General features: G+C 39.7%; 3 protein-coding genes across 10 annotated transcripts; 2 read left to right on the forward strand and 1 right to left on the reverse strand.

Annotated features, from left to right (window-relative positions):
• The first annotated feature begins 1,371 nt into the window (after positions 1–1,371).
• LOC137191620 (uncharacterized) lies at positions 1,372–4,276 on the forward strand. Of its 2 annotated transcripts, none has more exons than XM_067601884.1 (2): positions 1,372–1,582; positions 2,099–4,276. In XM_067601884.1, the coding sequence occupies exons 1-2, from the start codon at positions 1,569–1,571 to the stop codon at positions 3,729–3,731; spliced, it is 1,647 nt and encodes a 548-aa protein (XP_067457985.1). In that variant the 5' UTR covers positions 1,372–1,568; the 3' UTR covers positions 3,732–4,276. The 2 variants fall into 2 exon arrangements, with proteins under 2 accessions (XP_067457985.1, XP_067457986.1); XM_067601885.1 differs by having other exon boundaries at positions 1,373–1,582; positions 2,102–4,276.
• A 1,261-nt stretch (positions 4,277–5,537) lies between these two features.
• si:dkeyp-84f3.9 (zinc finger protein 184) lies at positions 5,538–13,696 on the forward strand. 7 transcript variants are annotated; one of them, XM_067601856.1, is made up of 3 exons: positions 5,548–5,625; positions 8,078–8,203; positions 8,855–13,696. In XM_067601856.1, exons 1-3 carry the CDS (start codon positions 5,605–5,607, stop codon positions 12,410–12,412), a joined length of 3,705 nt encoding a protein of 1,234 aa, XP_067457957.1. In that variant the 5' UTR covers positions 5,548–5,604; the 3' UTR covers positions 12,413–13,696. The 7 variants fall into 7 exon arrangements, with proteins under 7 accessions (XP_067457962.1, XP_067457957.1, XP_067457961.1 ...); XM_067601860.1 differs by lacking the exon at positions 5,548–5,625 and adding an exon at positions 5,873–5,979; XM_067601857.1 differs by lacking the exon at positions 5,548–5,625 and adding an exon at positions 6,244–6,525.
• Positions 13,697–14,018: 322 nt separating this feature from the next.
• On the reverse strand, positions 14,019–15,445 carry LOC137191653 (trypsin-3). Its single transcript, XM_067601944.1, has 5 exons — positions 15,355–15,445; positions 15,054–15,216; positions 14,569–14,822; positions 14,342–14,478; positions 14,019–14,244 (listed from the first exon to the last, which is right to left on the reverse strand). Exons 1-5 carry the CDS (start codon positions 15,392–15,394, stop codon positions 14,095–14,097), a joined length of 744 nt encoding a protein of 247 aa, XP_067458045.1. The 5' UTR covers positions 15,395–15,445; the 3' UTR covers positions 14,019–14,094.
• Between the last annotated feature and the right edge of the window lie 1,042 nt (positions 15,446–16,487).

The following is a 16,487-nucleotide window of genomic DNA, read 5'->3' on the forward strand; positions in this document are numbered from 1 at the left end:
TGCATCGTATGAAATTGATGTATCAAATTACAGCAGAGCAAGTCTTGGGCCAGTAACTATTCCATCATAGAAAAACTACACATTGCTCAGAGAGTGAAGAAAATCAGGCTAAATCATGGCTCCTAGCAGGTTGATACACTCATAATATGTAAAAGGAATGGTCTGAATACACAATACAATAGACTACAGCAGTAATAACCAGCTTTGTGAAGTTCATAATCAGGTTTTCCTTTTTCTTGCATGTAGATTTAACTGAGTGGTCATTTTGGGCTATGCTTTGCAGTTTGTAGTTTTGTTAAACATATTTTATGAAGTACTTTAAAGTCAGTAAGTGTCCACTTGTCATTAGTGTTTTCCTTTGATAATGCAGCTGTCTTGTGTTTTGAATATAGCATCATTATTTCTGTGACTGTCCTTTACTCACATAATGGTGTTTGCCACAGGTGCATCAGCAGTTAAGCTTTAACAGAGGCCTGATAATGATTGCTTTTTATCTTTTGTCAGATTTGAAGAAACCTGTAACTTAGAAAATGTTTGTCAAACTTGGGGGCATGATCCCAATTTGCATACAAGACTTGGTAGTTTTTTAAGTAACAGTATTGATGTGTAAAATATTTTTTAATAAAGCTAAATTAAATACATTTTTAATATAATATCTTAATGCTAACACTTTTATATAATCCGTCTGGAAGTTTCTTCATGCCCCTGAATATGTTATAAATGTGTTGTACTAAAATTGAAATTGCTGTGATCTTTAACTGGGGTGTAATGGCTGTAAAAAGCTGTGAAAGATAGTGATAGTCACTGCCTACTTTATGTACAGTGGGGGGGAAGTATAAGTATGCCAGAAGTTTAAATACTGCACTGGTAAGAAAATAAGTGACAGGAGTATAAGGATAGAGTGAAACTTCAAGATTTATAAGAGCTTTGGTTCTTCACTATTTATTAAAGGCCTGAAGACTGAAAAAATACAACCCATAATTACCCCACCCGTAATGTCTGTCAACTGCTGCTTGCAAGGTCAAGAATAAAATGTGGAGCTCAACATAGAGGTACTCAGTCATAGAAAATATGAACATCTACCGTGTATTTTTATGGTATCTGAACAACTTCTCAATCTGCTGAGAGGCGCTGTGTCGAATAGGTGGACCCTGAGTTAATGTTTCCAGTATCAAGAATGTATCGCCAGGCTCAATACCAGTGCTATTTCGTGTCATGGAGGCTAAGGCTAAGTGACCCACTATACAGTATAACCCATAGATGTATTATAAGAGCTCTGATTATACACCAATGGTATAACCACAGCAGAAAAAACATCAAAGGTGAGTTATGAACTCCAGTCGGTAGGTGTCAGTATAATCGAGCAGAGGCCGGACGTCTTTCTGTTTGTTGGCGCCATCCGGAGAAGAAGAGAAGGGTCTTTCCTCTTCTCTGTGGCTAACTGCTACCTGTTCATGCTAAACACCGGCAATTTAACCTGATTGTGGATGTCTCACAAAACGACATAGGGTAAACTGTGCGCGGTTTATGGCAAGGATATATCAGCATATCATTACGACGGTTCGTTGATGTTCATGTTAAGGTAAGATAACGCAACTGTCATGAGCTAACGTTAGCTAGTTTGTAGGCTAACGTTAGCTAGGTTGTTTTATAGCAAAGCAGGCGCGCTTTCAACAAAAATAACGATGTTATAAACAATAAAATGCTACAAGCTAACTTAACTATCCAAATATTCAGCGGTACAGAAATGTAGTGGATCATTTGTGTCACAGTAGTATTTGGTTTGGGTGTGTACTTGAAGTGTATTGTTTGAGAATCTGATAAAGAGTTCATTGGGTCATTTCAGAAAGTAGGCCTTAGGTATAGTGATAAGTTAATAATAACGTTAAACGTTGAAAGGAAGCCACTTATGTTTTTCAGTAAGTACAGTAGTCTCTCATTAGCTTAAACGTGTAATTCGTTCACTGCATAACTTGCCTCTCTGAGCTTGATGGAGTCAGTTACCATTAAATAATGAGATGTGACTGAATTGAATTTTTGGCCAATTCGGTTTTATTGTGTTTTTGATTGTATTAATTCTAAAACTCGTCTCCATCAGCAGGACAGGTGTGCCACAGGGCTCCACATCAATAATGAACACATCCATGCCTAGCCTGATGATGGACACAGGAAGCCAACAGCTGCCAAATGTCCTGGAGGATGACTTAAGCAAAGACTTGATGAACGCTGGACGGTTTTGCTTCAGCTGTGAGCAGATATTTGCAAATCGGAAATTCCTGGAGGAACACATTTGTCCTGCTGCAAGTCACATCTGCTCCTGTGGAACCGAGTTTACTGTATACGAAGACATGCTGGAGCACAGTACTACACACGAACCTGGACACCAAGTGCTTGATCATGAAACAATAAGGAAGCGCAGAATTGAGAAGCGCAAAGAAGAAGAGGAGAAGCTGAAAAGACTACAGTCAGGTGAGGTTGTCTGGAAGGCGCCAAAATTGGACAATGTGCCATCAGTTTCTTTGCCAATGAAGCCAAAGCTGAAGGTACCTATTACATCAGCTCTTAACCCCGTGCAGTCTGCGCAGATTTCAAAAGTGCCTGCGTTGTACCCATCTTTGCTCCCAAATCCTATCCCATCTGAAACAGACATGCAGAATATTTTTGCAAGTGTTGGAGCACCAACAGTGGATCTTTGGACACTTTACCAGCCAGTGGTGTTGTTGAAAACGGTGCGCAAGTTTAACAAGAAAAAGCCATACACCTGCGGTAAATGTGGGGAGTGTTTTATGACAAAGAACTCTCTCATCTCCCACAGCAGCTGTCATGTTATGGATAAAGTTTCTGGCTGTATAGGATGTGGGCTGCTGCTCTCTAGCAAGAAGTTAGTGCCTCGCTTCCATGTTTGTAACTCCCCCAGCACTGCTACCAAATTCAGACTCATCACTGCGAGACCACTGGCTCACAATGAGCAAAATGATGGTAGTACAGACAGGAGTCAGAATCCGAGTGCTCAAAGGTCTCATGTTACTTCCTCCCTATACTTGAAAAGCAAGAATCCCAGTGCAGCCAGTAAAGGCAGTCTGGCTCTTCATGTCCCTTCCGCCCTGCCGTTGAAAAATCAGAATCTCAGAACATTCAATAGTCAGGGGTTTCATGTCACTCCATCCCTGCAGTTGAAGAGTCAGAATTCCAGTACATCCAAGCCTTACGTCGCTGTCTCCCTTCCTTTGAAGAGTCAGAGTCCAAATCCCATGGCACTCTATAAAAGCAGTTTGGGGCGTCCTGACACTCCCTCTGTGCAGTTGAAGATGCCCATAAACTCTTTGCCACTGAGCAAAGCGACGCAGACATCCTCGGCACCAAATGGGTTCACATGTCGAGTCTGTCATATTTCTTTTGAAACTGCTCAGCTGCTTCAGAGGCACAAGTGCGTCAAAGCAAAGGAGTTTATGGCACAACATGTGCGAGCTGGTAAACAGTTTTACAGACAGAACAGGGTGACACCAGTGGCTCAGGTGAATGGTGAGAGAAGACTTGGGGTCCCAGCTTCTGGTGACATAAAGAAAAACCAAGTCATGGCTGTTGGTTTGGACAAAGGGCAAGGTGCGGTTCCTGTAAACGTGAAAACAGGAGTGGATTTGGAAGATGATTGTTACATTGTTGAAAGTGGAGCAGACAAACCTGCTGAGATGATTTACCAAGTAACCTCATCTGTCCCTATTAAGACTTGACCAAACTGGAAAGGCACATCCAGTTTGCATGTCACATATTATGTTAATTATGGACCAAGTGCATAAAGGCAACAGTCTGACTGAACACCATCTACTTGTTTAGGTTCATTCCACAGGAAAACAGTGTTTCCTGTCTCCCTCTAAACTACTTTCAAACTACTTTAAAATATATATATCAGTGTAGGATGGATAGTGCATTTTAATTAAGCTGGATTTCTTTTGTCAGTACAGTAAACAGTCCAAAATGAACGTCCCAAAGTCTAAATTCTGTACATTGTACCAGCGTATTCATGCATTGGTCCTGCATTACAGAAAATGTAAATCAATATAGGTCATTATCAAAATGTATGTGCGTGGTTTGCCCACGTTGCATTGGGGTGACCAGGTACTGTAGTTTTTTTGTTGTTCTTTTTTTTGTTTAAGTTTTTAGTATGATCAGAATGTGTTGTCAGGCTGTGAGAATTGACCACGATGCCCTGTGTTCTTACCTTTGTCGGATTTTTCAAATACACTATATGTCGTATTAAACTATATTTTCAAATTCACTGTGTGTGTTCATTGAAAATGCAGCATGATTTTAATTTATTATGATCATGATCATGATAAATGAAGTGAGGGGTCAATGGCAACGTAGGATACATAATAACTTTTATATATTTAAGTGCCTTAATAAATTCTACTAGCATGACGGTAAAAGTGTGTTAAGAAAATAAGTGAGATGACTAATGCACACAAACTTTAGATTTAGTTAAATTAAAAAAGGCTGTCTTTCCATTTCTACTACATATATTGTAGAGTGATTTGGTAGTTAAAAAATAAATGAAACATGACTAATTCACTTTTTGTTGTTATGGGCCCAATACACTTGTTTTTTTGTTTTTGTTTTTTTTACAATTGATTACATTTATGGTTCAATGCTGAGTACGTATCTTCAAATGTCACACAGCAAGTAAGGACCAAACTGTGATGACATTTGGATTGCTTTCATACAAACAGCCTTCAAATTTTTTGAATACTTTTCTCACTAAAACAAACAACCAGCAACTCTGGATCTACAGCCCATTCTGCAAATGCTTATAAATAGTCACTGTTCAGTTTATGTTCAAACACTAACGTGTTCATATGGACAGCAAATCATAGCCACGTTGAAATACATATACATTATATTCAACCAATCCCCCACCAAAAAACAATTACTACAAAATATGGCATGTTTTTATCTATAAATTACATTTTCAACTATCATTTGACACAAGGCAGTATTTTGATTTTGAATATGTTTTTGTCTTGAATAGCTTGACAATCACTGTTAAGTTATTGAAGCTGGTTTTATATACACACACATATATATGAATGCTGGTATTTCTTAGCCCACCCCAAGCATTTGATCTTGTTTCCCCTCCTGAGAAGTGGTTTAGAAACTGTTACTTATCCTCTGAGGCATTCTTTATTTAGCAAATTCTGTATCTGTGATGAGTTTGCTTTTCTATCTCTTTGGGAACTAAGCTTGATGTATTGATCTTCTGATGGTGCGGTCACTGTTGGTCTGCCTGATGGTGCTTTGGATACAACTGATCCTGTTTCTGCAAAGTGCTTTAGACTACCATGCACGGCCTCCTTAGAAACCTTTAGTCTAACCATGATTTGACACTGAGAAAGCCCCTCTTTGCTTAGAATAACAATTTGACTTCTCACACTTTCATTTAGTTCTTATGCCATGTTCCCCACTATCACTAAGCTACTTGATCTGCTGAAAACTTGAGGCACTGCCAAATTAATAGCAGGTGAACGCTGGCTGCAAGGTGAGTTCCTTGAACGAGCCTCTGATGAGCAGTTCACATCCCACCTGAGTGTCATCTGGAAACATGCTTCAATGGAGAGGATACAACTCAAGGTAATCTGACCATTTGTACAAAGGAGTTAAGTTCCACAAATGAGCTGATTTGATCGCTGACCTAGAAATAGTGCAGAATATTTCATCATTTTACATGTCATAACTTGTGTTTTTAAATGTTTCTGAATCGTCAAACTTTCTGGTTATTTCCAGGTGTACGTGAAAATATTAGAGATTGTCAATGTGGTCTCAGGCTTTTAGATCCCACTGTGTTATTTTTCCCTTACATCTTTATTCTCTATATCTGCTAAAAGCTCTTTTTCTAAAGGGTCTGTTGTCTATCTGGCGTCCGTAATGTCCAGCAGAGGGTGTCGTTTCAAAGCAAATAAAACAAGGCGCTGATTTCATCATGAGGTAAATAAATGCATGGATGCGGCGTTCACGTGATGCTCGTATGCTTGAACATCAATTGTAATCGCAAACCTATACAAGAAACGGAACCGAGCCAGTAATGTTATTAGATGGTTGATGTTTGAAGACGTTGCACGACACTTTTCCATCTTGCACGCTTTTTTCTCCTTAATCACCAAATCTTACCAAAATTGTGTCGTTCGTGTTTGCCACTTTTTGAGGTTATTTTTACAGGGTAACTCAAAATTCCCGAAACTTCCCACAGTACATGAACTATCCACCCAGTGCGCTCGGCGTGATTGACACACTCTCGGGTTGCTTTGTGCGTGGATATCGAGTGGCTCACTGCTGCAAACTGCCCTGAAAAGAAGAGAAAGCCAGGTCCACATTAAAACAGTTCAGCTCCCAGACCAATGCACGCGTTTATAAGTGCCAAGCAGCCACGTAACGACAGAGTTTATGTTAGCTTTGAGCTAGCCAGGGCTAGCTAGTTGAGCAGCGGTCAGTGCATGGCTACGCAGAGACCAGTCTTGACTCTCTCCCACGCAGGCAAGCAGTTTGTGTTTACTAACTAACCACTCGTCACATTTTGTAACCCGGGTTGAGAAATTGCCTATGGAAGCATAACTAGCTGTAAAGAAAGTCTTATGAGCTGACATTGTAGTTAACGGTTATGTTAGTGTGGCCTGCAACGTTAAATAACCGAAGCTAGCAATCTGGCCTACCGAAAGATAACGCCTTCATTGTTAGTCATGCTGTTTGTAACGTTAGCTTTTAATCAGAAATGATATGTTGAGGCTGTCTGGTCGTTCACGGGTGTTTTAAATGGATATTAAGCAGCCGGTTGGGACACTGTTTCTGTCTCCATAGGCTAATGTTTGATCATTTGTGTTAATTTTAAAAACCATTTACCTCTGTGTGCATCAAAAAGAATCATAGCAGATGAAATGTGGCCTGATGAGAACCACTGTATAGACAAGCGGTTTAAATCTGTTACATATATTGCTTTTACGAGCTGCAACATCATATATTGAGCCTTTAGTTAGTGTTCTCCAGGTTCAGGAGTGGTGTATAAAGTCGCTTTAAAGACTATGGGACATCTTGTGTGTTGTGAGCAGTGGCGGAAGAAGTGTTCGCATCCTTTACTTGAGTAAAAAAAAAAAAAAATAGCAGTACTGCAATAGATAACTACTCCATTACAAGTAAAAGTTCTGCATGAAGATTTTTATTTAAGTAGAGGTTCAGAAATACTATCTGCAAAATGTATCAAAAGTAAAATCACTCATTATGAAGGATAGCCCTTTCCAGATTGTGCTAATATTGTTTTATATTATATTATTGGAGTAACTTATTATTATTATTATTATTATTATTATTATTATTATTACTGATGTTTTAACATGTAAGCAATAATGCTGAAGCTGGTGGTGCTCTCATTTCATATACTTTATAAAGTCTTGGGCATATTATTCTGCAGTCATGCATGATCATTTTTAAGATGCTTATATGTTTTTGATTTAAAAAAATATGCAATATAACCTAAACCACAACTGTCAGATAACGGTAGTGTAGTAAAAACTACAATATTTCCCCCTGACATGTAGTGGAGTAGAGGTTTCATGTAACATTAAGTGGAATTATTCAAATAAAGTAAAAGCTGCCTCAGAATTGAATATAAGCACTTGTGCTTGAGTAAATGTATTGAGTTATTTTGCACCGCTGGTTATGAAAATAAGAAAGGACTTTTCCAATCTCAACAGATTTCCATTTCATCATGATAGCAACAGACAACTGTACTTGAATCCCTGATTTGAAACATCTTAGTGTCAAATCAGCCGACTTAACTTCTCTCTAACAGTTGTTGGCTTTATTATCTTTGAACAATCGTAATGCAGCCCAGCTACTTCTAAGTTTTCGGGACAAATGGGCATAGCATGCTCTCCTTTGTACACTACACGTGTGATTTAATTTACACCAGGAATAGTTACATTGTAGCCAGCCTGCCTGTAACAGGCACTGTGACATGAAAGCATATTTTGCTTCAGGATTTACCATCAGTGTTTTGTGAGTTACAACCTCCTTGTCATCGTTTAATCCACAGACTCTTGACATGGGGAGTAAAATGTCCTTCAGCAGAGGGAGCAGTGACCAAAATAGAGTTTCTGAATTAACATCTGTGACATCGCATCCTCGTAATTCCTTTCATGTTTCTACGGACTGCAAACAGGTAGCTCGAAAGACAAAAAGAAATCATCACCCCAAAAGTTATGCTGTCTACCACAGTATACAGTGTAATTTCTGGAGTGACTTTTATAAATAGAATATCGATTTTTTTTTTTTTTTTAATTTTTTTTTTTTTTTTTTTGCGTTAAAAGAAATTTTAAAACCCAAAGGGCTTAGTGAATATGCCTGCACTGCTTTTGTTTTTAGTGAAGCTTTGGATTATGCAGTATACCATTTTATATAAAATCATTACTATTTAAGTGTGCGGTGAATATTGGTGCTGTGTTTATGTAGGTCTTATGACATCTACATGAAGGGAGGGCAGTCTTTTATTTAAGAATATAATTTGATTGTTTTTTAATGGATATATTTATTTGTCAACATGTTTTTATAATCAGCTGTCAGATTGTTTAAATGTATTGGCTAATGCCGCTCTTATGTACCCTTTTCACATTATGTAGGTATGCTTAAGTTAAATTTGTAGCACTTAACTGCATATTTTTTAGATTTAGACATTACTACCATAGAATGAATAATAAAGGCATTTGCTTCATTTCCTTCTTTTGCATGGCTTTGTTGTCATACTATTTCTGGAGGCCTGTGCAATAATACCATCATTACATTAGTGACATTACAGTTTTTTTTTCTTCCACAGATACCTGAAGGCAAGAGATGCAGTGACGAAGACCTGGACTCCAGGTGGGGAGAGGAAATGAAAGCAACAGACCTCACTGAACCTCCACCTGAATCTCACTCCCGCAAATCTGATGGACCTGCTAACACTGAAACAGGCAGCGAAACAAACTGGCAACAGAGCAAGCACATACCGCCAGATGTAGGGATGGAAGCAAAGTCTCAAATGACATCTGCGAGTGTGTGCAGCTCCACGACAGATAGTCATGGACAGCCTGTGGAGGTCCGCAGAAAAAAACGTGGGCGCCCTCGAAAAATCAAAAATGTGTTGACTGAAGATGAAAAAGAAACAGATTCTGCTGGTCTTGATGAAGTTCAACATAAGGAAGTCAGCACTACAATACCGTTGCCAACATGCTTAGAAAACCACAACAGAGATGATGTGCCTAACACCGTAGATGGTCCCTTAATCAATAATTTACCTCATAATGAGATGTCTGGTCTTCATACTGTTTCTGATGGCAAACCAGAAGAGGATGTCCCTGTGTTGCCAAAAAGAAGACGAGGAAGACCAAAAAAAACAGAAATAGCAGCTTTTAAAAACATGGTTGCTAAGGCTGCTGCTGCCAGTGCCCCTGTTGCTCCTTCTCATGCTAATAATGTTAGTGGTCCTGCGCGGAGACTGAGGAGTAGAGGAGAACAACACCCTTTGACACAAGATGGAAATACTGAATCCGAGGTTAAGGTACACCCAAAGCAAACTGAAATTTCTCCTGCAGCAGCAAGTAGTTCAAAATTTCAAGGTACTAAAAGAAGAAGACCTAAGTTGCAGATTGAGCAGCAAATTCCAGCTAAAGTTTCCAAACTTGACGTTTCCCAGGAGGCTTCGCCAGTGTTGAGCAATGACACGGTCTGTGGGGAGAAAGTGGAGACAGATAAGCAGGTGGAAATGAATACTGACAAACAGGAGGCTGACACAGATGGAAAGGGAAGTCAGTGCTCCCTGCAGTCTGAAGAAAGACAACAACAGCAGCCAAAGCTAAAGGAAAGTGCATTACCACAAAGAAAACTGCGTTCTCAGCCAGCAGCTGAGCCTGAAGTTATTCCTTCAGAGTGTACAAACAGTGCAGATTTGGTAAGCCCCATTCAAAGTGATGACCCAGAAATAAAGCAGTCAGTGGACATGAATGGCAGTGGGGAGTCACAGTCACAGAGCAGCCTTGACTCTCCAAAGAGCCCAAACCTTCCACAGAATACAGAGCCTGGTACCACTGATGTTGTAATGTCCTCTGAACAACCACCCAAACCTGTTGAGATCCCCTCTGCTGTAAAAGTGGAGAATATAGAGGTAGAGGTGGATCATTTAAATCCTTTGTCAAAGTCAGATGATCCCACACCTTTACAACACAGTGCCAGCACTCCAGTTAAATCTGAGGGTCCAAACAATCGGCAAAATACTTTCAGGCGCAAGAGAGGCGGCAAGAGAAGGAGGAGAATAAGCAATGTTTTGTTACAAAGAGAGGATAAAGGCAGCGGTGACACCCAACAAGAAACAGACTGTGGTGACACAAACAAGGAGGCCACCTCAAATGTCTTGTACACCAAAAAAGGGGGGAAAACTCTGTTGAAATGTGGTTACTGTGGTCGCACATTTAAATTTCTGTCTCAGTTCATTATCCATCAGCGCATTCATACAGGAGAGAGGCCTTTTAAATGCCCTGAGTGTGGCAAAGGTTTTAGCAAAAATTCCAACTTAAATCTTCATCTCAAGACACATAGAAAGAGCAATATATATCAAAAATGTCCATATTGCAAGATCAAATTCTCTTGCTCTGAGTATTCAGATCACATGAAGATGCACGCTCATCAGCTGGACCAAGACGCTGAGATCAATAAATCAGAGACACGGAGCAGAAGCAACGACCGTGCCAAGAGTCAGGTACATCGCAGATCAGTTTCCCCAGAAAAGAGAGAAAGTAAAGTGTGTCAGTACTGTGGTAAAACGTTCCCATTTCAGTCTGCCCTCATAAGACACGTGCGTGTCCACACGGGGGAGAAGCCTTATAAATGTGATATATGCGGCAAAGCCTTTGGTCAGGCGTATTTCCTTCGTGTGCACGAGTTGACGCACTGGTCTGTGAAGCGTTACAACTGCACAGGTTGTGAGAAATCATTCACTCATTATAGCAATGCAAAAAATCATACATGTAGACCTTCACGAAGCGGTGACGACTTACAGCCCAGCAGACAGGCAGCAAAGCCTTCACTAACATACACATGCCACATCTGCAAGAATGTTATCGACAATTTACAGGAGTTCAACAGTCACATGAGAGCCCACACTGGTGCAAAGCTTTATCGCTGTTTGTATTGTGACAAGCTTTTTGGTGTGCTGTCTGAATTTAATGCCCATCACAGCCAATGCAGAGGAGAGAGAAACGCCTCGAGTTCTACAATCAAGGGGGAAGAGACAATGTCATTAATACAGTACACAGTGCCCGCGCTTAGATGTTCAACAGGACACAATTCAGCCTCCATCACAGCTGAAAATAGTGAAACACAAAAAAAACAGTCCTCACAGATTCGCCGCAAGAAACGCTTTGCTAACTTAAAGAAACCGTTCCAGTCAACAGTCATACCAGCTCATCATCTCTCACATTTTGTGTCAAAGTTAAACAAACTAGATAACCGATCAGACCCCAGGAAATATTTATGCCCAAGCTGTGGGCGGCTGTTTAGACACATGGGCAGACTCCGAGCCCACATGCTCACTCACGCTCGTGGTCAGAGTTACACTTGTGCCTGTTGTGGTAAGACCCTTGAGAACTGGAAAAAACTGTGGCATCATCAGAGAATCCATCGACAGCGGCGCGGCCGCTTCATGTGTCCTCAGTGCGGTGAAGGGTTTCGATTTGTGGAGCCTTACAAAAAACACATGAGCGAGCACCCGGAGTTCCAGTGGATTCAGTCGAGGCCCAAGAAAGTGTTTCTGCCTTATCAGTGTGAGCAGTGCAGAAGCAGCTTTAAGACTTTAGACTTGCTGTTCAGTCACCAGCTTTGTCATTCCTCAACGCAAGACATGCACAAGGACACTGATTTCGATTTATCGATAGATGATCAATGTACACAACCTAACAAGAGAGTGTTTACCCCTTCCATGAATAACCATATAGCAACATTACGTCCTGAGGCTGAAGAAGAAAACTACATCCCCGTGTCATCTGTCCAAACCGACAACTCTCCTCTGAGCCCCTTATCCAAATATCCAGACCCACTTCCCCAAGAGTCCCCTTTGGCACCCATGATTTCCTTTGTCCAACATCAGGATCTTGATTTGGGTAAAACTGCGCAGCATTCTGTGATCCAAGATAAAGAAACCAGTCATGACAGAACAGATGAAAATGCATTTGAAAAACCGATTACACCTTTGAGAACTGTGAAAAGACACGTATCCCAAAATGCCAGCATATCAAATGAAGGGTCTTCAGAAGGTGTTAAGTGCGCTGTGTGTGGTAACGCTTATCCTGCCATTTCAGACCTTTATCACCATTATTTGCAGCATGCCAGAGGCCAGGTGTAATAACCTAAATGGAGATACTATACCCTTTTCATATGTACATCAACCTCCTTACATTGTTTAACACAGGGGTCCTCAATTAGAAAATATAGAAATCTTGTCTGTTACTTGCCTGGAAAAGTTTAGGAAAGTGAAATATCTCAAAAAAATATTCAACCAGTCATGATTGTCGGTTTTCAAATTTTAAACAAATACACTGAATGTACAAAATAATAGGTACACTTTCTGTTTTCATGATGTTCATAGATTAGGGAACTTCATGTAGAAACCACTAACCTTTCTTTAGTTTCTAAACTTAAATGTCTCAATCAGAGCAGAGATGTAGATGCTTTGTACATTCAGTGTATTAATGCCTAACCAGAAGCAGCCCTGGTGTCTCAACACAGAACGTGTACTGTATGAAAATGAAAGTCAGAGTTTGATTAGCAAATATTTATACATGCGAAATGACCACTGAAACATTTTGAGCCCTCATTCATGCCCAGCATCCCAATGGTATCTTTAATTTAAAACAGGAAAAATGCAGTGCACATCCAACTCAATTTGATTACAGGACAAAGTTGGTGACTAATCAGAGGGATGGAGGTCACACTGAAATAATTTATAAACTTTTTGTTGCTGTAAAAGCAAACCTGGCAATGAACTTTGAATCACTGCAGCAACAAATTAAAGAGTTTCTTTGTATTTCATGTTTATTTTATCATGTTTGTCCATACTTTTATAGCCATTTGGTGAGTAGTATATGTATACCTCATCATGATGCGTCTATTTATTATATGACCTCTGTGAATTTAATATCAAACGCATGCATTTCAAATCATGTGGATCTACATGTTCATTCAAGGCAAACTGTTACTCAAAATGTTTCAGAGGAAGTGAAATGTCATACTGTCCAAAATGTTACTGATTCAGAAATCGCTTTGTTATGACCTACAACAGGTGCTTGGGTCAGCATTTTGTATTTGTAATTTGAACATGAATATCAGCTTTTGTCATGCACATGTTCGCTCTGTTGTGGAACACGTGTAATATTTACACGCAATGCTAAATTTTCCAGAAAATACACTAACAAACACACATTCCACACCTGCAGTATTTAGTGTGAAAGGTTGTTGAATGTCATTGTTCACTGCTTTTGAAAAACTACACTTTCTGTGCTTTGATGTCAGGCCTTTTGTTGGAATCAAATGACATTTCAAAAGATGTTTCCCAGATGGACACCCTGTTGTGTATATAATTTTATGCTATAGTTTGTCTTAAAAACAATAAAGGTCACTTTTGTATTCATATGTAATGTCTTTTTTTGGGGGGTGGGGGTTCATACATATGAACATATAGATAAACACCCTTTCTTTACATAAAGCCATAAGATGCTGCTGCTTCTACCAAGGAATGTTTCTTTTCTGTTCTGATTATATGATTCTGAATCTTGACAAGAAAAACAATTTAGGAATAAATTAACATCTTGATCCTCGCAAATACAGCATGTGACATTTCATACCTGTAGTCTTTGCATTTTGTTTCCTACAAAATCAATTGAGCTGTTGCAGCATCTTATCAGTAATCCAAAGTGATAAGTTCAAGTACAATATACAAAACTCAAAAGAAGTCAAATATATCAGGGTTTTTTTTAATTAAAGTGATGTACAACTTTTTATCCTACAACAAGCTGCTGTTAAGAGACTTTAGTTGGAGGACATGGTGCTGTGAATCCAGGAGTTGTAGTTGCAGACCTTGGCGTAAACTCCGGGCTTGTTCCTCTGGGCACAACCGTAACCCCAGGACACCACACCCTGCAGCTGATTGTTGCACACCACGGGACCACCAGAGTCACCCTGACAGAGAGCAAGGAAAAGACAGAATGTGAGCAGAGATGCTCTAAAGCGTGGTTCCTCCACTTTAAGAAACAGTGATGATGACTTTTTCTCGTACCTGGCAGGAGTCCTTGCCTCCCTCGAGGAATCCAGCACAGAACATGTTGGAGGTGATCTGTCCAGGGTAGGAGCTCCTGCAACTGCTGTCGCTCAGGATGGGGGCATCCAGGCACCTCAGACGATCAGGGTAGTAGTCTAGACAGGAAAAGAGACAATATATGTAAATATTCATACAAAAACATTTACCAAATTGTTTCTCAGACATGTTTGTAGTGTTTCACTGACTTCCAGAGCTGCTGGTGTTGCCCCATCCAGAGATCAGACAGCGGGTGCCTGAGCTGGCACATCTGGAGGGCAGGGACACGGTGCGGACATAGTTGTTCAGGGTGGCAGGCTTGCTCAGTTTGATCAGCATGATGTCATTGTCCAGGTTGCGGCTGCTGTATCTGGGGTGCCTGATGACCTTAGCAGAGTTGATGAACTGCTCGGTGCCCTCACTGACAGCAATGTTGTGCTCACCAAGACGCACCTGGACGCGGCTACAGAGAAAGGCATGAAGGTTAAATAAATGTAGTAATGTTACATTGCAATTGTAATGAGGTCATCAGTGTTTTTTTTATTTTTCCAATGTTCAAGTGTGTTTGGGGGAATAATTCTGCCAGACTGAGACAGTGGTTTTACTATGAATGTTGATCTAATCTGTCTTTTCTCCAACAAATTCATAGATCACAGAGGGCTTGTGGTGACATTTGAACCAAAAAATCACTTACGACTTGTAGCAGTGAGCAGCAGACACCACCCAAGTGCTGGAGATCAGAGAACCTCCACAGAAGTGGTAGCCAGCGTTCAGGGACACCTGGTAGGGCACAGAGTTCTTTCTGCACTCATATCCTCCCACAATCTTGTCATCCTCATCATCAATGGGAGCGGCGTCTGATGGAAATACAGAATGAACCAGAAGTCATGTTTTGCTGGAGAATCATTTTAAGAAAATAACCCTTCAACCCTACCCTTCCATGAAATGGTCAAAATTACTTTAAAACCTAAGTAAAAAGTCAGACTCATACTCACATGCCACTGCGAACAGAGCCAGAAGAATGAAAGCCTTCATGGTGGTTTTTGTCTGAATCTCAGTGTCGGCTGAGATGCTCTGCAGGCCCTTTTAAACCCACTCAGTCCCTCTGTTATCTGACTGGCCAAGGACATATTTACATTTTTTGCCTTATCTTGTTGGGTAACGTGTGTGAAAACACATCTGGATGTCGAATATACATACCATATTGATAATGTAAGCTTTAGGCACACTTTCACCTAAACACATGTATAGCCATAAACCCATAAACACAGGAAACTTAATTTCATGTGTTAATCTGGAAATGTATTTCAGCAACACTATTCATTTCTGTTTGTGTGATTTCCTGTGTGCAAGAGATACTGTAACCCTTATTCATAGAAAAACAGTTTTCAAAGTAATGTTATTCACCAATTGTCTGTGCTTTATTGCAGTATTTATTTTGTTGACATACACTTTCTCGACTTTTATAGCCATGTAGGAAATCCTCCAGAACCTTGGAAAGATTACTTCATATCAAATAAAAAGATGTAGTCTGTATCATGTAAACAATCAGAGAAGAAATTAATATGGCTGTACAGTAAGAGCATTTTAGAGAATAATTGAATTGACAATTGTTGATCTCTTGATAAATGTTCTTTTCAGTAAAACTGAGTTACCAATCAAAAGTTTGGACACACTTTCTCATTCAAGTGAATGGAAGTGTGTATCCAAACTTTTGACTGGTACTGTGATTGTAGCAGCTTTTTTGAAATACTCAAAAGAAAATGTTTGTTTACTGTATGCTGAAGACACGCTTCTTTCATATGTTATGCAACATATTCTGTTGATATATTTTCAAATGACCAAACTAAATGTCAAGTATATTTTGATACATTTCAGAATAGATTTTTTTGACTTTGGCCAGTTTTTTTTAAATCATAAAAGGAAGTTTAGGCCAGAAAAGAATTATCATTAAAAATGTGTTATGATTTTATTGAGGTTTTTCCCTCTGAGATTCAATACATCTGTCATACTTTGCAAGACAAGAAGATATACTTAATGCCAACTACATCATTATGACAGAAGCACATTGCATCAAGATTTAGATTTTTTGTCTTGTAAGATCTTTATTTTGAATATCTCTGTTGCA

The sequence above is a fragment of the Thunnus thynnus genome, chromosome 10 (genome assembly GCF_963924715.1).
Source record: "Thunnus thynnus chromosome 10, fThuThy2.1, whole genome shotgun sequence".
In the NCBI taxonomy this organism is placed as follows: Eukaryota; Metazoa; Chordata; class Actinopteri; order Scombriformes; family Scombridae; genus Thunnus; species Thunnus thynnus.